The sequence below is a fragment of the Larimichthys crocea genome, chromosome VI, assembly GCF_000972845.2.
Source record: "Larimichthys crocea isolate SSNF chromosome VI, L_crocea_2.0, whole genome shotgun sequence".
NCBI classification, from domain to species: domain Eukaryota; kingdom Metazoa; phylum Chordata; class Actinopteri; family Sciaenidae; genus Larimichthys; species Larimichthys crocea.
This window is the reverse complement of record NC_040016.1, coordinates 15,453,115-15,477,269: the sequence shown is the minus strand read 5'-3', so window position 1 is coordinate 15,477,269 and position 24,155 is coordinate 15,453,115. Positions and strand designations below refer to the sequence as shown.

The window sequence follows — 24,155 nt, the reverse complement described above, 5'->3', positions numbered from 1 at the left end:
TAAGCATTACAATATTAATAGTCTAGAAAATAAACATAACACATTGGTAAGTCAGTTAAAGAGGCCCAGCCAATCATTTTTGCCCTGGACCCCTCAAGACGTTTAATCTGGTCATGTTCTGGAAAATGGGAATAAATGTTGTGTGAGTGATACATCCTTCATAAGTACAAGTTTACAAGTTAGGTAGTAATTCTGCAGCCTTTATTATCCAAGTGTTTTTTTGTGAGTGCAGTGACTGAGTATGTGTCCCCTGTGTTACTGTCCTTTACTATTAGTGGTATTTTCTGCTTATAAAGCAATACAGCACGACAAAACTGGCTGTAGCCAAAGTGACACGGTGGGTCGGTCACATATGATGGTAAAATGAGAAAGAGGGAAGGAGGGTTGATGATACAGAGCGAGAGAGAGAGAGAGGCGCACATTGGACTTTGTGGTGAGAGAAGGAGGCGCGCTGCTCCTCTCCATCACATTTCACTTTCCAAACACTGACGAGGGAAACAAAAGAAAGCCAGGATGTAAAATCCAGTCAGAGGACATCCACAAATCCCGCAACAGACCAGCTTTTCTTCTGTATCTCTGAGAGGTTCCATAGATTAGGGTTATTCTGCTCCATCAGTCCCGCTCTGTGCGCTCTGCTCGGTGCAGGAGTCTGTCACCGACTGAAGAGGAGGAGAGGTGCCGTTTTGCTGCTGCTTCCCGCTGGACGGATCCGAGCTGCTTTTCTCACTTATATCAAAGGAGTCTGTCTTTACAGAAGCTTTGGAAGAGTTGGGATTTTGTTTTCCCACCTTCACTTGTTTCGGTGAGTGCGTTTGCTACCTGATCCATTTCACTCCATCTCTGTCTCAGATTATGTTGAGACACATTTCATGTTAAACGTCAAGTGCATGGGGGGGAAACGTATTTTCAGTCTACAAAACCTATGTTAAATCACCTGATATTATATCTTTATATAAAACATGTTTTAAGATATGTGCAAACATAATCACTTATTATGAGTCATTAACTGACCAGGTTATTTCTGAAACAAATTCAGGTCATTCGTGTTAAAACCCACAAAGATATTGTCTAGTAATATTTTATCCTTAGATGAATCTGAAGCAGTTGCCTCCTTATTCCGATTCAACAGGTTTGTTTCAGTCCTGATAGTCAGCGCTTTCCCTGTCGGTCAGTTAATGATGCTGCTCAGGGCAGATAGGTTTGAGGTTCTAGGTGTGTTTTTACTAATGCTGGTAACACTAATGATGATGTTGTTGTGTACATATCACTGTATTCATATCTGTAACAAATGTTGGTTCAGGTCCAAAACAGAAGTGATTTGGTTTGCAAATGCAGCTCAGTACTAAGTCTGTTATCAGTTAGTATATGCAAACTGTTAACAGTTTTTAGATATTCGTAAAAAATTATGGACTAAAAACATTTAATAAAACTTCGAGTTGAGGTAGTAATATCTTAAAACCTAAATAGAACTGAACTTTACCTTGACCTCTATTTATCAGCTTGTTCCTAAAAAATTAAATGAAATATTGGATTTGGACTAAATGCAGGTGAGAGTGACTGGAAAATTAATAGAGATGAAAACTGATTTGGAACTCAAAATGTCACAGTCTTTATGGTGTTTTGTCTAGTGCCATGATCTTTGTTGCTCATCCAAAGTGCTGCTGTTTTCAGCTTTGTTTCCTCTTTTTTTGGTGCCATTTCTCCCTCAGATGTCAGTTGATTTTGGAGACCACAGACTCTGAAGGTTAGGAGGACTACTTTAAAGACTTTGCTTCGCGATGGCTACAGGAGTAGCAGCGTGGCTCCCTTTTGCCCGGGCAGCAGCCATTGGCTGGATGCCTGTTGCCAACTGCCCCATGCCTGTTGCACCAAGAGACAGTAAGAGACAGGATGAGCTGATTATCCTCAATGTCAGCGGACGTCGTTTTCAAACTTGGAGAACCACTCTGGATCGCTACCCTGACACCTTGCTGGGCAGCTCTGAAAAAGACTTCTTTTACAATGAGGAAAGCAAGGAGTACTTCTTTGACCGGGATCCTGATGCCTTCAGGAGCATCCTCAACTTCTACCGGACAGGGAAACTCCACTACCCCCGCCACGAGTGCATCTCAGCCTATGATGAGGAGTTGACGTTCTTCGGCATCATCCCCGAGATAATCGGTGACTGCTGCTATGAAGAGTACAAGGACAGAAAGAGGGAGAATTTAGAGCGGCTGCAGGATGATCAGGAGGAGAACAAGGACCAGAAGCTGCCCAACATGAACTTTAGGGAAACCATGTGGCGGGCCTTTGAGAACCCCCACACCTCCACCATGGCCCTGGTCTTCTACTATGTCACAGGTTTCTTCATTGCTATCTCAGTCATCACTAATGTGGTGGAGACGGTTCCCTGTGGTTCCACCGCCAACCAGAAAGACATGCCATGTGGTGAACGCTACACAGTGGCATTCTTCTGCATGGACACTGCCTGCGTCATGATTTTCACAGTGGAGTATCTGATGCGCCTGTTTGCCGCGCCTAGCCGTTATCGTTTCATGCGCTCGGTGATGAGCATTATCGATGTGGTGGCCATTTTGCCATACTACATAGGTCTGGTCATGACCAACAACGAGGACGTGAGCGGTGCCTTTGTGACGCTGCGTGTCTTTCGAGTGTTTCGTATCTTCAAGTTCTCCCGTCACTCGCAGGGCCTGCGGATCCTGGGTTATACACTCAAGAGCTGTGCTTCAGAGCTGGGCTTCCTCCTCTTCTCACTCACCATGGCCATCATCATCTTTGCCACAGTCATGTTCTACGCAGAGAAGGGCTCAAGCTCCACCAAGTTCACCAGCATCCCAGCTTCCTTCTGGTACACTATTGTCACCATGACAACGCTGGGGTGAGTAATAGACATGTGCACACCCACATACACAGACACACAGGTAAATACATTCACATGTGGACATTGTAAGCACCCTTTAAGTTCTTCACTCCTATACTGTATATGTTGCAGAACTGAAACAACTGTTGATGATGTTAAGAAATGCAATGGATGTATTTTTGTGGATTTTCTTTATAAATTGAATAATTTATGAAAAACACTTTGAATTTCAAATGAGCATTATGACAGCCTGCCCCCATACTTCAGTACACTACAGCTTATTTGAGGCTGCCAGCGTGAGTAAGGGTAGGCAGTGTAGCATTTATCTACCAGCACAAACACTTGTGGCATTTTGTTTTGCCTCACTTAGAGCTCACCAAGTAAGGAGACAGTGGTTGAATACATACAATACACCTGAGTACTGAAAAGATGACCAGATGCTACACAGGTGTGTGTGTGCACTAAGGACTCAATTGATGGAGAGCTATTTTTAGTGTTTTTGCTTGGTTGAAATTAATGTTTTCCTTTTTAATTCTACTCTTTTTAGAACATGATGCACGACCAGTGGCCTGACCCAAGATGTAGAATAGGGCTATTCTAGTGTTGTGCTAGAACAGAACTTTGATGTTTTAAAATGATACTGATGTTGGAAACAAACAGTTATGATTAATCAGCCCATTCATAACCATCCAATAAAGGCAAATCTTCATAATTCTTCCACCTCTGTGACATTTAGATGACATGACCCCTTACTATCTTTGGATAAGCCATGGTTCAGTTTCATTATTTTGCAGAGGAAAAAAAAAATATATATATAGTACTCTATTTCTGCATTTCTTCTCTCCTAATTGGGGCCACACAAGAGGTACAATATTGATGTGGTGCTCAGTATAGAAATGCATTGTTAGGAATTCATTTAACTGCATTATAAAGTCAGATCTCTCTCCTGTGTGCCTGGAGGCAAGGTGTCCCGTGAGAGATACTCTGTCACCTTTATTATGATTCTACGCTGCTTTTAATATTTCACACAAGTTCGCTGAGATTCAGAGCCATGAACGGCAGTGTGAATTTGAAAGTGTTCCCAAAGTTTGACTGAGTATCTATTATGAAGGCACAGTGGACGAATAGTTATGAGTTCCTAAAGATCTATTTTTCTTTCTGGCTCTCTTTGCAGATAATGCTGTATATGCAAAGACATAACTGCCGTTTGGAATGAAATGGCTGAACACAAAATTAAATTTAGTGAGTTTGCTCACACTCCTAAGTTCAGCTGAAACTAATATGAGGCTTGAGCAGTTAGAGTATAGAGCTGTACCTAATGATTGTTTGCGGTATCAAAGAATTTACTATTTTGATTAAATATGTTCAGTTTATCTATATTATCACATCCAGAAAAGCATCATTTAAAATGCTGCAGCCAGTAAATATGAGATATTTTCCCTTGATGATTGAGAACCAGTTGAACAGTTGTTGATTTCTGTCAGCTCCATGTGGTCATGTTAGTATTGCACTAAAGTTGTAATCCTTAAGATTTTCATGAAATCAAGCCCTGTTTGATTGCCATCATTTGTTCTATGATAACCATTCAATCTGGGATGCATGTATTTACTGGATGAACACTGGTATTGGGCCATATCCGCCTTGCTGACTGACACTGGCCAACAGGCAAACAGAAATTCATTCACAGATGTTAGTGGCAATAATGTATTATCTGTTGTGTTGCATCCTGGCTAAATGTTGTGTTACGTCCAGCCTGGATCTTGGATAAATAATCACCTCAGTTTTCCAGCACTGGCACAAATTATGCTCCATGCACCAGCACGAACAGAGAGTGGCTGTTCAGCTGTGCATCTCCCATCCAGCATGAGAAGAGAAAGAGACTGAGCTGCAAAAAGCCAGAGATAGTATCTTTGTAGATCTCACATGCTATGCTCTGTCTTCTTGCCCTATGTAATTCTGGGCACGATATTTTATAGAGAAAATTTGTTCTGCTTTCCCTCTGATGTCCTGTGGTTGCTCTGTCCAGTAATTTACAGCTTTTCTCGACGGTCAGTAAAGTAAACTGCTGCGAATTATAGCTGCTGATAGCTAACTCAGTTTGTTAGCCGGGCTGCCCAGGCCATGAACTCAGAACACCAGGCGAGTGTTCGTGTTTATGCTGGTACCGCAGGCATACCTGCAGGACAAAAAGGTTTTCAAGGCCTGGGGTGTGGGGAAATGCTGATATTTCGAGTTAATGTTTCAAACTCCACCAGAACCGGCTGTTATATTTTTGCGGGATGTCGCGACTAGCCGGCATCAATCTGCACAGAGCAGCTTGAGCCAGAGACAGAAACAGCACAGAGAATCCGGTCAATTTCTGGAGAGTAAAACACACCGTGCAAAGTTCTGATCATAGAAACCACCAAAAAAGAAACAATTGAACTACATAGAACACTTTGTTTAGAAGTATATTTAGAATCACATAAACCGAGGGCTATGACAAAATCTAAGTAAACAAAGTCTGGTGAGCAAAAGGCTCCGCTTCCCAAGCGCTCCTGGTGTGGTTCCAAATCGCATAGAGGACGGACCAAAAGAGTGTCACGGTAACAGTGTGTGACACAGACATGTCCAATGGGGCTTTGGCGTAAAAAGAGAAAATGATTGTGCCTGAGCAAGCCACTGGATTAGAGTAAATCTCGGACTGACTTTTAGTAACTGGCAAGAGCTTTGTGAAACAAAAGGCTGAAAGACGGATGCTGAGCTGGGCTTCTTGCCGTTGCATTTGTAATGTGTTGTGTTGATGCACTTGTTTGATGTTTGGCTGTAGTTTTTGATCACAGTAATATAATAACAAATACACGTGTACGACTGTCCATATTTATGACAGTTGTATTGCACTCCGAGACAAGGAGCATCTACTGTATGTACAGTACGTACAGCTTTTGGGATTCTAACTTTTAAAGCCAGACTTGAAAATGTGAAGTGTTCCATTAGGATACATATTGCCCAAAAGATTGTGTAAGTAGATAAATAAAATATAATTTAGGCTACTTATTAAAACAGACCTCTTACAATAAGCAACTGAGAGCTTTAAAACCTGCTTATGTCTTAAGTGCTCTATTTTCTGCAGTGTTCATTACTGAGAGTGATGTGCTCAAGGACTAAGAATACTGGACAGGAGAATATGTGGGCTGTCATGCTGTACCTCATTTGACCCTCAGCAAGATACCTAATGATGTGACCTTGGAGTTTCTTTCTTTTCTTTTTTTTTAACAGGAGACTCCCTGTTGACATGTTTGGCTGGCAGAACTGAAACCTTCTGTCCTTTATAGTAACATAACAATACAGAATCATGACTTATGGAAAACATTTATTCTTTAGGTTATGGTCAGTGTTATTCACAAAACAAAAAAAAAATGGAAACCAAATGAAGAGTCAAGCATGGCTCTCTAGACATTAGTCGGTCTACCAAGTAGGGGCTGAAATGGCTACCTCACCTTACCTGTGATACAACATTCGTGTGTGTGTTTGTCTGTTTATTTTAATGATTATAAGAGGGTATTTTGTACCGTACATAAAAAAGGATAGAAATGCCAAGGTGAGAGCATTATGTATTGAAACTGTGAACCCTGAACAATGAGTTTGAGTGTGGAGCCATTATGTCTGACACACAATAGGCAGCACTCAGAGTCTACCCACAGCTGCAACAATAGTGATCCTCGTCACTAACCAAGGTCATTTGCAATCAGGAAAACTCATCATCTGATGCATGTTCAAGGCTCATGTAATCATTTTGTGAGTGTTCAAATGCAGCATGTTTTCTCTATAAAGCCACAGAGTTGTATGTATTTATGAGAAATCATGAGATAGTGTTTGACATATTTCTGTACCAGATCAGATATCCAAAAATCGGTTAAGTTTCTTCTTTTCCAGACAGAATTTAAGCACATTTATTAATATAAACAAAAGGAGAGCTTGATTTCTTACAGAATCAAGTCAAAATGTTTTGGATTTTTAACAAAAATAGCAATATTTTATGTGAAATGCCCTAAAAGATACCTAAAGGTACGGTATCGTTTTTCATTACCTGATTCTAGGCTTTGTTTCTGTACTGTACGAACATGAATCTGAATATGATCTGCACAGCATTCCGCTGATTGCAGCATGATACACTGTAACCTCCTTTAATCCACAAACTTTTTTTCTTTTTAAAACGTAAAAAAGAAAAACAAACACACGCAGATACAGTACAGTCTTTGTTCTGTACAACTCTAACCCACACATACAAAACAAAAGCAAGAAGGGGGAAAATAAAACATTCAAACACTGCTGCTCGTACAGGATAAGAGAGGCGGATCTGTGCATAATCACAACTGGAAGTGAACAGCCTTTCATGCTTGCCTGTCGCTCTGTTCACCTGCTGAACGGACATATGCTCAGGTCATAGAGTCATGAGTAACCCATCTGTCAATGCACATAAAAGACCACAGGGAAATAATCTCACAATATGGTGCATTAAGAGGTAAAACAAACAAGCAAATAAACAATATATACTGTTTTTTATCTGCCGGTTTGATTACTAGTTTGCATGGTTGTGTGTGTATGTTCAATAACTCAATTTAACTACTACAAAACAAAGCGTCATATTTCAATATAACAGGTAGTAATGAAACAAGAAGGAGCCGCTAGTGAGCTGTTGCGGAAGCACAGTTCCAGATGAGCCATCCCCATTGAATTGGTGTGTAGTGCATAATTTATGTCCAGATGTAGCCACTGGCAAAAAAACCCCACACATATTCACAAGCAAATATTACACACACATTAACAATATGTGAGCAATTTGTAAGCCAAAAAATAAAGACTTTTAATTAGCCAACACGACATTAAAAGTATAAACACACCTGAGAAGACTTTCTGCAACAATATGAAATGTTCTGACAGCTGATGGTCAAGCCTGTCACTAAAATGAATCAGCATATGAATCTGTCACATTCATATGCTGATTCACACACACAGTTATTGCCTTTGATCTTGTCTTGCCTTTATGACCTGCTTCTCTCTCTGAGTCCTCTCTCTTGTCTGCATGAGCCCAGACAGTGCAGCGCAGCAGTTCTGGGTAATGGGCTGGAGCTATGGGAGATGAGGGGGGGAAAGGCACTGACTGGCTGTATAATCAGCCGCTTTCACTGTCCAGGAACAGAGGTGTTAAATCAACCTCAGGTGGCTGGTAAAAGGATCTGGATTGAATATCAGCAAGGTCCGCTCCCTGCGGCTGCCTAGAGGCGCTTGAAACTGCTGGTGCCGACCGGATACACGGTCATTGGCATCAGTGGGACAGGATCCAAAAGATTGATGAGAGAGGAGAAAGCCCTCTCTCTCTTTCTCTCTCTCTCTTTCTTTCTCTCTTTCTATCCCTAACGTATCTTTCTCTCCCCCTTCCTCCCCTCACCCCCCACGAGTCTCCCAAGGGAACAGCTATTTTGAGAACACAGGCTCTGTGTGTGAAAGGGAGTTATCTGTTTCAACTATAATCTGATACACGATACAGGCACAACGGATGAGAGCAGCCGTTTTACCTGCATGACAGGTGCACTGGAAGCGAAGGTTCTCTGGCATGCCACTGGCTCTCCCAAGTCTCCCACGCCTCTGAAAACATTATTAACCCAATAATGAGAGAAATATTAATGAGGTGTGCATTGAAATCTGACTCTGGTGTTATAATTAGAGTGATTCTCCCAGTTGTAGAGTCCTGGTCCTGGACAGAGGCTTGTTCCATAGCAGAAAGTGAGAGAAAATGTTGTTATGCATGTAGGTCATGTTCCCATCTCTGCCTTAATCAGTGGCTATATATAATCTCTTTCTTCAGAGAGACTTTTAGCTCCTCGCTCTCCTCTGTGTTCTCTGCTCAACATCTCTATTAGACAATGTGGACTCGGCCTTGGGGCCAAAGGCAGGAGGAGAGAGGTCTTGTTTTGGGTTCACAAGAACTCAGCGGTGCAGGGTTGGTCGAAACGAGAAGAAAGTGCCAGAGAAAAGCCAAACAAAACTTTCTTTGACTCAGTTTTATTACAATGTGCACATTGATAAACCACGCTGTCATACATATGCACAGGATGCAACTAATGATTATTTTAATGTAGCGATGAATTTTTCAGTGAATCCATTAGGCTCAAATTAGACTTTCCACGTCTGTGTAGCCAGGGTCATGATGGCCATACTGTATGTGTGCACAGGTTATGCAGACACTCAGTGTAGTAGAAACAAAGAGACCAGAAAAAAGACATAATCAGTCATTTCAGCAAAATGCCCCAAACTGACATTTGTTAGCATTCAAGTGACCTTTGTAAATATGACTCTTATCCTCAGAGGCGAAGCAGGAAATAATATTTTGTACAAAGACTTGATTTAGAGGACCTGTTGAACAAAACCCTGTATGAGTCTGTTGAGGCGCCCTTTTTTAATCATTTAATTAGCGTTCAGTAATGTTCAACAAAATGTTCAAAAATAATGAAGAATGGCCTAAGGTGACTTCATCAAATAGCTTTTTTATTCAAACAACAGTCCAAAACCCAAAGGTATTTTGTCTAAAACAAGCAAAAAATTACATCTAGCTGAGACCAGTGAATGTTTGGCATATGGCTTGAGTGATAAATCAACTATCAGAATTATTGTGGTTTAATTTTCTGTGAGTTGATAATCCACTTCAGCGCACGTACAGCCGACTCACACACTGACTCTTCTTTCGTCGACATTTCTGTTGTTTAGCTTCATCTTTTGGAGACTGGTATGCACCGATAAGCTGTGTATGCCTGTGCTTTGTCTTGACGTTTGTGTTCCTGTATTTTGGAAGATGTAAATAAGGTTAATTGTCTAACTTGACCACTGATCCTCATGTCTCTGAAACTGCAAAAAAAACAAAACAAACCTGGTGCAGTGAGTTTGGTGACAATAATGAAAGCAGTAATCTCAGTCCTGGCTTTGATGGAAGGTTTACTTAACTGTGTTCTCAGCTCAGCACCCTTCTCTATGTAAAGGGATTAATTAACAGTGGGTAGAACAAAGCCTTTCACATTGGGAGTTAATCAATAGTCTGTTTGAAGATGCATGTAATATCTAAAGAAGCCTTTCCCTTTTTTATCTTATTGTGTGAAATTAGTGTGTGGCTTCTTGCCTTTTGATTTGCTTTACTTGTAAGTACATTTTATAGTAATTGTGTGCTGTATAATATATTTACATCAACACAAACAATGGATAATTGGAACAGAAGTTAGGAGTTTGGATGGCCAATTAATTCTGGAATGACATACATTGTTTTGTTAATAATTCAGGATCTGTGCGCCATGCTGAAACAGAACTGGGATGTGGAGCTGCAGTTTGTAAGTGGGAATGTACTTTCACACAAATCATCGGAGGTTACATATTGTGGCGCTTTTCTATGGCAGCCCGCTTTCAGATACAATTAATGGGCTATTTTGCTGCTTTGCTGAATCCCTGAGGTCAAAACGAGTGCAGCTAGTCGGAAATTAGAAATATTCCTGCCTTTATCGGGCCAACATGCTCGTGGAGCCAATTTCCCAACACAAGGCTCTTTAATAGAAACCTTTCTAATGATAGCTGTGGAATTTAATTTAGCTGCAACACAGGTTCATTTAACACCTAAACTCATTTAAAAAGAATTAAACTTGTAAAGGATAGTAGTGTCTTGGATGCTTAATGACCCCTGTTCATTCTTGCTGTTTCTCTGTTTCTCTCACTGGTGTGGTACTGCATACTCACTCACATAAACACACACAAACTACACCCATGCCATGAAAATGCATTAGTGTTATCATACACTGACCTCTATTTTAACACCGGGAAACGAGAGAAATCATCGGCCGATAAGGCTTCAGCACTGTTTCTTCATTCACCCTGCATTAATAGTAACCTTCATCAGTCCAGTTACTTTTTTGAGGTTGAGCAGCAGCGCATCAAGAATCACTTATCTAATCATTAAATCATGTGCAAATCAGTGACACAAAAAAACTCAGTTTAGCCTATCAGGTTGATGCATTTCAGCAAACCATTTTTCCACAAAAGTTTTTCCCAGGTGTGTAGGATAGGTGTTTTTTCATTAAAGGAATAAAAAAGAACATTCCATCCTAAAGTCAAATCCTGCAGCATCTTATGGAGCATTTTATGTATACAAAGTTCAAATATAGATACATAATCTATGCCTTGAGGTACCATTATTCTCTGTCAGGCCTGCTTGTCAGTGGGCCAAACAGCTTTGGAAACTCCCTCCTCCCACATCTTTCCAATGTCGGATTAGTGGGGATTTGTGTCTGGCACACCTACGCTCACTCAAAGTGCTCACAACTCACACCCAGTTCACTTTGTGACTGGCCAGCTGTGCAGAGGTGTAAAAGGAGCTCGCGTTCCATGTTGTGTTCTGTGTACAACTTTTCATGTGTACAACTGGGTGTGTTTTGTTTTCCACATATTAAAAAAATGATCATGTCCCCCCCCTCATAGCTTTTGACTGTAGCCATTCGGATCAGGCATAAACACTTTAGCTCTCTGATGTTGCCGGACACACATAAGAAATATTTTTTGAGTGGACCCCAGTCGGTTTCAGTGGCTTTACTGTTTTCTCAAAGACAGATCACATATAATATAAGGACCCTCCTTATTATAGCTTAGTAAGTATCATTAAACCACTTTTTAAAACCAGCAGAATAAGCTGTAAACCTCAAACAGACATCTTAACCATATAAAGTTGTTGATGCACATGTCCAATAGACACAGATCAACTTTATGACAATTGAAGTTTATGTTTCTGGCCAAAGTCCAATATACACAGATATGTTATCTCTGTTTTGGTTTCCACTAACCCCTGAGGGAAATATCTGGCTCTTAAGCTGCTATATGCTTAATGTTCACCAGCTAGTCATTAAACTTTATCCGTCTGATGTTTCTTGGCAGGTAACAGAATGTATTTATCAGAGCTTTTTTTGCTGAATACATTCTGTCTGTTGTGACTTCAAACGGTTCTGATGAGAGCAGTGAGACTAAACCGAAACAGTAAAGCTGTGGGCTGTAAAAACAAATAAATGAGCTAAAACATGCTAAAAGAAAGTTCTCTGCAACCTAGAGAAAGCAACCTTAAACATTATACTGAGTTGTATAGTCTATTGCAGATTGTATAAATAATTATTTAAATGAAATGGATATTTAAATGAATGGTTTTAGTACTTAAAACTAATTGATTTTCCAGTGGATCTTCTCTAAAGTTTTTCTTTATTCTCTGAACAGTTAATGATTCACTCCATAATAGCATCCACACTGTAATATCTTAGGGAGTCTTTGTTTCATTTAGTCCATTCTTTTATTTTCAGATTCAATTGAAAACAAGCACTTTTGGCATCACTGAACAATCCTTTATCCATCTTCAGGGCGATCCAGCTTTAAAAGACTGAACTTGTTCTGTCATATTTTTTTTTCTTTCATCTGCTTTTTCTCTTTCTAGCTCTAATTGTCTACAACTCCCATTTTGCCAGTAAAGTATAATTACTGTTTTTCATACTTGACTTAATAACTAAGCACTGAGCACACTGTAAAGTAAACACCAGCAGCTTTAAACAGGTCAGTATGTGCAAATGTGACCTCTCCCCATATGACATCCTTCACACAAAGGGCAAAGGGAAATGTGCTTTGTGTTATTAAAAGAAAAACATATGATAAACCTGGTAATGTATGTTGTTTTTACCCTAAAAACACTTATTGGTCCATGTAATGTTGATGATGTAATAGAAACAAAACTAGTGGCAAGAAGACTTGCAGCCAGTTTGGATTTTGTTTCATGTCAACATATTCACAGAAATCTTTTGTGCTGTAATCACAACCTGATCTTTCTCCTTTCCTTCAACATCATACACAGACATAGGGCTGCTGGGATATGACTGGAAGGGTATGCCAACTTTTTTGTAGTAATTTGTACTTTAGGGATCCACAATTTCAAACATGCCGCTGTTTGCTTATTTGTACATGATATTTTTCTAAAGTGTCATGTTTGATCTCACTCTCACACCTGTTCCTAACATGGAGCGAGTGCGCAAACTTTAGTTAATAAAGCACAATTTTATTTTTCTCCAGATTTTCTACGCCTTTTACGCCACTTGTGATTTCTCTCTTTGCAAATAAATAAGTGTCTAAGTCGGTGATACACAACAAGGCCCATGGACTAGATTGGGTGCTAGTTGGCCCACCAACCATTTTCTAATTTACAATGAAAATAAGTACGTTCACCATGGGAATTTTTGTATGCTTATACCAATGAGTAAAAGTTCAATAATGTCCTTTGGATGTTACTTGGGAAGTTGTATATTAGCCATCAGCAATCTGTGCAGAGCACATTTGTGGTGACACTTGGGGCTGCTTGACTGAATTTGCCTCTTGGCAAACATGAGTGAGAGCAACAAATGTTAAAAAGGCTGAGCAAATCAATGAAAAAAAAATGGACAGATAACTTTGCCATTGCCTCCTCTTACCACTCCTAAACAACTGTTTAATTAACCAAATGACAAGTGTTGTGTACAAGAAGATTACAACGCACTCATCGCATTCACCATATCAACAATCCTAATGTTTATTCATTTTATCTTATAAACATTTTAATAGTTGTTTATTAACTGGCTCCTGGAAAAAGCAAGTTGAGTATCCCTGGTCTAAGTTATTCCTTCCGAACCTTTGAGGATATCCTTAAAAGAAGGGTGCTGTGTATTATATCATACATGTTGACTTTTGACTGGAGGGGAAATGGAGGACATCAGCATCAATTTTGATTTTGACCACTGAAAATAAGTTTGAGGTGGAGCAAGTGTGTGAAACTTTACAAAAATACAACCAGCATGAACGCTTAGCCTGTTCACTGATGCACGGAGCAGGTTAGGACATCTTCTTTTGGAAAAACTAAAACAGTCACATGCTTGTTCACATTGCTTTCAGGAGACAGTTTTAGAGAGTTGTAGTGAGTCGTCTGTTGAGTTTTGGAGCAGTTGCACAGAGACTCAGACGATCGTTTGTGTGATTGATTGTGGCATGCTAAGGTCAACAAAGTGGCAAGAAGTGAAAGGAAATGAAGTGAAATGTTTATTAAATGAAAGCTGAGGCAAACAAAAGCTTGATGAGATATGGAAAATATCTCATCAATTTGATAGTAGGAGGAAATGAGAGGTGAGGAGGTAAGAATAAATGAAGACAAGCAGAAAAGGAAGTGAGTGTAGGTAGGTAAAAAAAAAGGAAAAAAAAGGAAGGAAGCCAGTAGGAAAGAGACAGAGGACGTGATGCTATCTGGTACAGTTTCTAACATGCTATCTCAAAATGTGTGTATCGGGGCACAAAGGAGAACCATGAATGACACAGCATGCTATGTACTCTGGAATGACTGAGTTATTTTTAGATACTTGGCCCTTATCTCACTGTACAGCTGGCAAAGGTAAAGAAAATGTACGTATAACCTTCAATGTGCCGTGAAGGAGGAAACAGAGGAGGTGCTGTAGCAGAACTATTACAGTTTGTGACAGGACAGTCAAGGTTAATTGACCGAAAAGTAGTGCATAAAACAGAGAAAGATTGTCTTGTTTTGTCTAAACAAATCCAAACTGATGTCAAATAACATGCAAGTATATGTTTCCGCCTTTGTGGGAGCATGTCATCTGCCTTCGCCTGGAGTGCATACCTGACATTATACTGTATATAAAACCAGCATGTTTATTGGTATTTTCTATTACAGTCTTGTGCTTCCCTTTTCACCTGGTGTTTAAATATCAATTTATATGCAGCCAGAGTTCAGCAGATGTTAAATAAAATGTGAGGTGTAGCTTTTCTTTCATTTATTTGAATTTCTTTTTCAGAACTGAAAGTGACGATGTGGCTGTGTTTCATTCAAACATTCATGAAGCAAGAGATGAGATCCATTAACCAAAATGGGCTTTCTGATTGGACGACAAAAACAATCAACATTTCTAAGTTTGCTGTAATAAAATCACACATTTAATGCATTTATACTGAAGGGGGGCATTATGTTTATATCATCAGACAACAAAAAGGACACTGTTATTGTTTAACTGAGTTAAACAGCCGTTTGTAGTGATAATTGTCATAATTCGTCTTAATTATGCATTGGACTCGCAAAAAAAAAACCTGTTCTGAAGTTATATCATAATAATACTTGGTTTGATTAATTATTTAATAAATATAAATGTTTTGAGTAAGTTTGTTTGTTGCAGTATCTCTCTATTCATCAAACTTGTAAAGAGACTATTTTAAATGTACAATAGACCTGTGAACATTTTGAAATAGCCTATTTGCAAATATAAAAAACTGCCATTCTACAAAGGACAAGATGTCCAGCAACCATTCTAATACAAGGAGCACCTTTATTGTGAGACCAACACATTTCGGCTTGTGGCGTTCATCAGTGTTGCTGAAGTTCTGACCCTTTAAGACTATTTTTCTTTTCTCAGATAACTCTGCAAACGTTGTTTTGAAAAATAACAAGATAATGATAAGATTTGCATGCTAAATATTTTTTACATGTTGCAGAAACTGTGGCTCATAAGGCTGTGTTATGTACTACTGTTATGCAACATGTTTAGAAAATCTTGATTTGGGACACTTTCCTGGGCAAGTACTAAGCATCTCAATGAATTAACCCAATATGACAGAGAAAATATAAATATATCGTAATATCTCAAAGCAGTTTAGTTACCTGAAGAATATCCCAAGGTAAACTGATCTTATAGTGTGTAAGGCACCAGAAGATGTGAATATTGGCATATGCAAATATGCAGCTAAATGTTTGCCCTCAGTTCTAAAATGTCCCCCAAGAAAACAAACATATTACTGCACCTATAGGCCTTAATGTTGATACTAATGTTGATACTAATGTTGATATTAATGTACAAACTCTTTGGTAAGGTCAATACTGAAATGACAACTTGCACTGTTTAAACAAACAGTTTTAGTAGCTGAACTATCCAAGGCACTCTGCTGATAACAATGAATGTCATTAACAAGCTTTTCAACACACACGCTGCACTCATTCACAGTTGCCATAAAAGGTATGTAAGATGACTGCCTGGCCTGGATTTGATGTTTGATGCCTCCAGCTGTTCTGTGTTTGGCTCACAGTCTGTGAGCCAAAAGTGGAGCGAACAATGACGTTGCTTTTTCAATGTGAAAAACACTGACTATTGAGGTACTGAAGGATAAAACAGATGTGTCTCTTGACTTGTTTCTGAACATGATTATTGCAGAAACACTCGCCGCAGGTCAAATTGAATAGGATATTGGACTGAAGTGCAACTTCTTTGAAGAAAGGAGATGAAGGCGGAGAGAAAAAGCTGTTATTTGTTTGTTTCAGATTAGGTATTTTGGTTTTGACTGTGGGCTGTAGTTAGATTACTACTGCACATCTATTAAAAAGAAGGAAGTGTGCTTGCAGTTTTAGGAAAATGTTCATTGATTTCTTGTCAACCACTATTTCAACTTGAGTTCATCAACTTGAGTTAAACATCATTCACTGTATTTCTTTACTCAGTTACTTTTTAATCCCAAAAGTTGTAAAAAATAAAGTCTGAATTGTCTTCCCACCAATAAAGATTAGAGCAGAATTCAATTTAAAATCGTTAACTCCCACTCCTCCACTCAGTTCGCTTCTTCTTCATCCACATCTTGGACTGAACGTTACAGTGACTCACTATCACCTCTCAAGGCACAAGTGGGATTACAAGAAAGTACGGGCCAAAGCTAATAATTATGAAGACATTTGACGTAACCTCTTAATGTTCTTTTGAACGATGTTTTGTAATTTTTTTTATAAATCTTAAGTCGGTTGGTAAATTAACTTCTATGTTAGAATAAATGTATGTCTTTTTTCTATTTCTACTGCTCTTTATAACCAGAAATGTATGGGTTTAAGTAGTTTAAGTAAATTCACTGTTTTTCTGCAGTGTGTTTATGTCTGAACGCATAGTGTCAATAATAAAGCAGTTATTGACAGCACACCAAACACCAAATATAAGTAGGAGCTGACAAAGATCTGATGACACTGTTGCCGATTGTTTGCTTGTAGCGCAAAAACTCAACAGAAACAATACAGTATATACTCGTAAGTATATACTCGGTCTTTTACTCACCATTATATTAGATTCAAGGCCTTGATCAAAGAAGACATTCAGAATCGTTATCCTCTATCAAACTGGCATGCAGCTCCATTATCGACCACGTCAATACGTCACATCTCTCATGAAGTGAATCAACAGCTCTGGATGCCAATTATGTTGACATCTCAAGGTTACAATGACCCTTTGGTGTTCCCTCAGAATATGAAAAGCCTTTCTCAGGCTTGTTATCCTCACATGAGCACGGTTTCTTCAAAACTACTTTGGTGTTTTGAATTCAGGTGGTGGTGAAGTACACAACCATTACTGAACAGAAAACACCAATAAAAGCTGTGTCTCTAGATGAAAATTTCTGTTTTGTATTCAATTTTTAAAATCTTATTCAACATTAAATGAAGACTTCCTGAGGATATACTGTGTTAAATAAAATGATCAGTCACAATATGAATTATAATCTTGTCTCACTCTTTTATTTTTAATCAGTCAGCTGGAAAACATTTTGCATTTTGAGTTGGGGTTCAGAGATTAATATTTCATTTTAAGACTTCAGTTCTTTTCCTGTTCACCATGATAAATTCACCCCTGAATTAAAATTTTAGTCATTTTATTGTTTGAAATATATTAAGGCAGTCTTTCTGTATCCATAAAATACCATAAAGTTGCTATTTTCACATAATATATTCATTATGATACGAAGGAATGCATTAGTTAGGCTATTCCTTTAATCTAGCAGTATTCAAATACCCATACTCCCTGACACTGAACATCTGGAAGTCCTTTTACCGGATTTATGTGTAAATTGCGTCATGTCCAATGATTTTGCCATAATCTTTATGGGTTTTGCTGCTGCTGATAGCTGTTGGCTGTATTTGTAAGATATGTTTTCATTTTAGCTGGACAGCCTGATCATAAAAGTTGTCATTTATGGACAAACTGAAAAATAATAATCACAGCTCCTGTCATGAAAACCGCCCGTCACCGACATTCAGTACAGGTTTGTTTAGAAGACGATGGCTTACACAACGTTATTATATCAGACTTTAGACTGCATTTATAATACGCTATATGTATGTTGATTAAGCAAGCCATTACAAGCTTTTCTAGTCTTATTATATTAGAATTTAGTGTCAGTTACTTATTGACAAGGATGCTTATGAACAGGACACAGAGTGAGATTACATCTAAACATACCATACTGTATATCGACTGAGGTGCAAGATTGTAATAATGTCCCTAATCAGAGCAACATAATCCTTGTAAATGCACATTTATCCTATTACATTTCCAGTAGTTATGATGTTGATTCCTTCTTCACAGATAATAATAAATGGACTGCCATGCCATAAGTTGCTTGTTGATTAAGTATTGCTGCTACCTTCTACAGTCGCTGTCTTCACCATGGTGGACACTGTCATCTACTGTCTGTCTGTCTTTTACTCATTAAATGTCTTTTGTTGGCGCTTATGATGTCTCTTTTTCAGAAGGGGATGCATAATTGTGACTACATGCGTACTGTAAATTCCTTTTGATGATCAAACTTCTGACAAGTATTGAGTTATATGTATTGAATTCAGCCAGGCAATGTTATTAAATCCTTTAGAGATAGTTTAAAATGTCAAACTGAAAAAAATGTAACCAGAGGGATATTAAATCTCCTCAGCAAGAACCACAGATGAAACCAAATCTTTACAGCATCTCAGCCTTCAGCAGCACACATAAGGGAAATATGTTTTATCCTGCACTGTGAGCCACCTTCATTCCTTGTCTGTGCTGAAATCCCACACTTGGTTGAACATGTTTATGAATGGGAGCACCCAGGTGTAAATAAAGGACAGAACTCAGAAGTGAAACATAGAACACAGATAGCGAGTGTTTTCAGCAGTGTCTGTGTATATATAAACAACAATGTTACACAGTGCCACGAAGATTCAGTGGAAATCTAAAAATAATACCCAGGGCCAGCTGTTGCCTTTATAACCACAGCAAAGATTTTCTTTTATCTTGTGGCGTAAAAGAAACATCTTTGCATCTGTTTCCATTTGACCTTACATTTTCCATCAACATGTAGAGATAAAACATGACAACCCATAAAAATTAAGCTATTAAAGTGAAATTGAGTGGTCAACAAGAGATGATGATAAACCAAATGGACGAGTAAATTAACCAAGTTTGGACTTCAAAGAGCTCCTTATATTTCTATGCAGCTCATAATAAATAGCAGCTTGGGCTGGCAGATTTGTTCTCCCATGAGCAACAGAATAATCATGTACCATGGCTGTCCACTACATTAATTCAAATATCAGAAGCCAACAATAAAATACAACAGGTTTCTGCACATCACATGATGCTGATGGACTTGTGTTTGGCTGCAGAGAGCTGGATCAAGATGACCATGTAACAGAATGTGTGAAACATTAGATCATATATTATATATTTACAGTATGTTGACATTATACGCTTTATATTCATTCAGTTCAAGTGGTGATATAATATTTTCTCTTTTCTCAACAGAAAAACAATCCAGTATCCCATTTAGCTCACTGGAAAGGTACAACTGCTTTATTTAGCACAACATTTTTAAGTTAAGTTATATTTTATATGAAAGAGACATAGTTCCATACAGTATCACAGCAAAAGAGATTAACAATAACCAATTATTAATGTGTTAATTTCCCCTGAAAAAGTCACATTACTAATATCTCCTATAGGTGTAAATGTGAGTGTGAATGGTTGTTTGTCTCTATGTGTCAGCCCTGTTACTGTATGTACCTTGCCTCTCGCCCAATGTCACCTGGGATCGGCTCCAGGCCCCCGCAACCCTGATAAGGATAAGCAATTATGGGAAATGGATGAATGGATGGGTGGAAGTCATGTTGAACTGAGATTATACAACGTCACCAATATTTACAGCTCTCTGTCCTGACAGTGACTGAGGTTGTTTTGTTCAGAGAGCAGAAAAAAAAAGTTATTAAAGTTGGAAGAGTCCAGGGAACCTTAAAATTGATGATCACAGAAAGAAAAAAAAATCTTCAGATCAAGTAGAGAAGTTATATTAAAAGTCTTTAACAAAGCTCACAGGGTGTTAAATATTATTGTACCACATAATGTAATAATGAAAAGACCCACAGAAAACAGCTACTGCACTTATATCAAAATATTGATATCACAAAAACTTTACCATACAAATCATATCAGTATGATGCAGTCACAACAATTAAAGTTGTTTATAAAAAGGGTTTGTAATCTATTTCTTCATTCAAATCAGGATAGACTAAGGCATCAATTGTTTTATAGACAGTCACACTTTTTGATAGATCGTTCAACACATTGACACATAAAGTTGTTTTTATTAATCAGTTCATTACATGAAAAAGTATTATGTGTTCAGGAATAGTGAGACTTTTTTGACAGGGTGTGGTACTGTCGAATATGTTATACTGTTCTTTTTGAGCTGTTTTTGATGATGATGATGATGATGATGATGATGATGATGATGATCATGATGATCATGATGATCATGATGGTCTGTTTGTTCAGAGGTTGAAATTTGAAATTGAAAGCATTCTCACTCTTTCATCACAACTCTTTAAATAACTACTGTAGTTTTCTGTTGTCTTGAGCAGTGCTGCATTTTCCCATCACACGTTCGCTTTAGGTTTCATTGCTACGTTAAACATACATAATTACTTGCTGTGCCGAGGATTTACAACTTTCTTCAGACATGAAATCCAATAATGAAAATAGATCGACACTATTGAAGTTACAATAAAATGAACAATAACTGCCTGCTAATTTCCTCTGTCATTATATATACATTTAGCACATTGCATGGATTTTGAGATCAGTGTCCCATTAATGTTTAGCGCATGGTATAGCAGACATGCACAATCAGTTCAGCACTGAACTGAAATTTAGGAGACATACAATATAACTGTTAGTCTCAGGCTTTTGCTTTCAGAGTCATTAAACCTATTATTGGTCTCATTATGTTATTGTGTATTCTTGATTTGCTTGTTTGGATGCTACTGTTGTTTCTGAATTGAAAGTGGCCCATAATGAGGCATCAATGTCAGTTGCACTTTGGGTTTAATTTAATGACACTTCTTAGCAGCAAAGGGTCACATATAAAGAGTGCACAGAGTGGCCTGCTGTTCCTCATGACACGGTGTATGTGGAAACCCATTTTAACTCCAATTATTCTTCACAAGCGAATAACTGTTTGTCAATCCTTCATAAAAGTCTACAGGAGATTGCATTGTTTTTCCACACAGCTGTCACCTCTCATTTAGCAGTGACTGCCACTATTGATTTCTTTTGTTTCCAGCTCATATCTGCTTGTTGTACCTGAAGCTTTTTTTTGTTTTAATAACTTAAGACAAAGATTAGAAAATAGAACAGAGGTTTACCAAAAAGTAATAATTTTGGTCTTTGACAGCTCAGTCATTCATATCGAATGGTATCAAACAAGTTTTGAGTTTTAAAAGTTTTGATTAAGATTTCAGTCTTGTCCTTCAGTCAACGAGTCCTCCAGAGTAATAGTTTGTCCATTCCCTCTAGAATGACACATTGTTTTCTGATCTGACGGATTATTATCAGGACAACATAATTTGTCTGTGCCTTCAAGAACAAAGCACTGTTGAAAAGTAAATCCATTTTAAGATGCGACAGCACTATGGTTAAGGTTTATTGTTTAGCCACAAAAATGACTCCAAGTTTAGGGAAAGAACCCCAAGGGCTGGATTAAAATGATTACTTCAATAATGTTAGGCAGACAGTTAGAGTAATAAAATGTTCAGTTTGTCTGCTCGTTCCTACGTTTTGCTGGACCACCTCCCTTCTTTCCTGTGGCTGCTTTACAATAAAAGCTTTGCAAGTTATGTGCTATTAATCACGAAGAAGTAGAAGGAAGAAATGTTTGATTTGAATTAGCAGAAAGTTAACACACCTCTAGTACAAGTGTAGGAGAGAGTCAATTAGATGAACAGGAACGTGTTACATCCGTGCAATGCTTCCTGTGAATCTATGTGCAAGTATAGGTTATTTGAAAAGCAGACTCAACCAGTGGCAATGAAAACCACTATATACAGACGGAATTACAGAAAACACTGAATTGCTCTTGCAATTACCGACTTTTTGTAGACACGAGGGTTTCATTAGCAGCACGGTATGTCATGATATTCAATGCAGTCCTAACACAGACTCAGCTCAGCAATTGGTCACAAGTGGATATCAATAATTCATGTGCTTATAATGGTTGACCTAGTCAGGGAGTTATGTTCAAAACATGCAATTATTAAATAATTTGGCTATACAAATTTGTTTTTCCACAACACACCTAATGTGCTTTTGTAGAGTGATTTTTACCTTCCTGCGAGCATTGAATACACCAGGGAAGTGTTGGTTTTTAGCCATGTGAGCAGGATGGCTCTAGGGATGTCAATGTCGGTCGGTCAGTCCACTAGTTTGGTCCAGACTAAAATATCTCCGGATGTATGAGATAGATTGCCATGACATTTTGTAGAGACGCTCAGGATCCCCAGATGATGAATCCCCTGACTTTTCCTCTAGTGCCACCAAGCAGGCTGACATTTTCGTTTTTTATTGAAATATCCTGACTGTTGGATGGATTGCTATGAAATTTGATAGAAATATCCAAGGTGCCATAAGGATGAAGCTTTCTTTAAGATAGATTCTCCTAAATCTTCTCTTAAATACATAAAGGAGATTGTGTACAGTATGTCATTGATAGCAGATGTCAAGACAACCAACTTCAGGCTGGTGTGTCTATTTGATAATAACACACACCCTCACACACATACACAAGGGGCAGAACACCCAAAGGTAAAAGGGTCACACTACACTCTTAGTTAGGGAGCATAGGACCCCATTGAGATTGAGATAATAATTTTGAAGTGCGATGAAATCTAAGCAAACATTTTATATATATATATATATATATAGTGCACTCTTCACATCGTGGTAGAAAGTCTGGTTTAGTTATGCATGATTTAAAAGGGCCCGACCTGTTGAAACTGTGACTTGTGAAGATTTTGGTTTCTTGTCTCTGGAAATATCTCTCTCCTCCTCATCCTGTTCTCCTCAGTGACTTTGCTCCTTCATCCTGGAAATCCTTGACATGCTTTTTATGAGGTTACATGAGTGCTTCACTCACCTCTATATTTAGCTGATGCTATAATGATGAATGTTAGGTTGACAGAGTTCAATTACATAAACATAACGTTTACAGTGGCACCATACTCTCCAGTGATTTCTCCAGCTGTGGGGACAAAAACCTCTTACTACTGATGAATAAGAATTTTTACTTTAGTATTTAAAGCTTGTTGCAAAGACTCTCTATTTAAAGGATCATATATGGTCCTCCTAACTAAACTAGTTAGCTTGAAGTATGCTATGAAATATTCACTCTAAAACCACACCTACAGTACATGTGTTACTGCATTTAAACCCCTCTAACGTAAATGAGACTTTACAGTAGTTTATACATACATGTACCAAATAACACCTAACCTTGGAAGACACTGGTTGGACAATGCTTCAGTGAAGTTGTTAGACTTACTCACTGGTCCACAAGCTGAGGTTTGTTAGAATGTTTCCCCATTGGGCAGAGAGTGTGCTGTCTGCATTGAGTCCAAAAATAAAAGGTTTCTAGATCCCAAGAAATCTTTAAAAGCTTGTAGCTACTCAAACTGAATGGAAGTTGATTGGTGACCATGAATCCATAAATGAGAGATCTTTTTGTCTGTCTTTCGAAAGAGAAGTTTTAATAAGACAGAGATAGCATATAGGATTTAAAGTAGGGTGAATGGTGATATGAGTAGAATAGAAAAACGAAACACACGTGGACATGCCGATAAACTGTCCCTGTAGGCTTCAGCTGGAACTCTTTGGTCTTCACATAATATCAGTGAATGAACAATTTCTTTCAATGAGCAATCATGCTCTGACCACAGTAAGGTTACCAAATGCATTCTTTCCTCTGAAGGTCATTTTTTTCAAGATGCAGTAAAAAGACCTGCTTCACAAGGACACTAGTTTTATCTCGGTGCACTGCTTTTAAAACAAAGAATGCTCTTTGTTCACAATCCTACAATGACTGGCTGTTGGATCATGAAAATAGTACATAGAAT

General features: G+C 38.4%; 1 protein-coding gene across 1 annotated transcript in view; it reads left to right on the top strand.

Moving 5' to 3' along the window:
* The first annotated feature begins 443 nt into the window (after window positions 1-443).
* LOC104922298 (potassium voltage-gated channel subfamily D member 3) overlaps window positions 444-24,155 on the top strand; it is a 74,713-nt gene continuing 51,001 nt past the window's right edge. Inside the window, exons 1-2 of the mRNA XM_019267886.2 lie at window positions 444-802; window positions 1,710-2,878. Coding sequence (XP_019123431.1) covers window positions 1,779-2,878 — 1,100 coding nt within the window. The 5' untranslated portion in view covers window positions 444-802; window positions 1,710-1,778. The remainder of the gene's footprint in view (window positions 803-1,709; window positions 2,879-24,155) is intronic.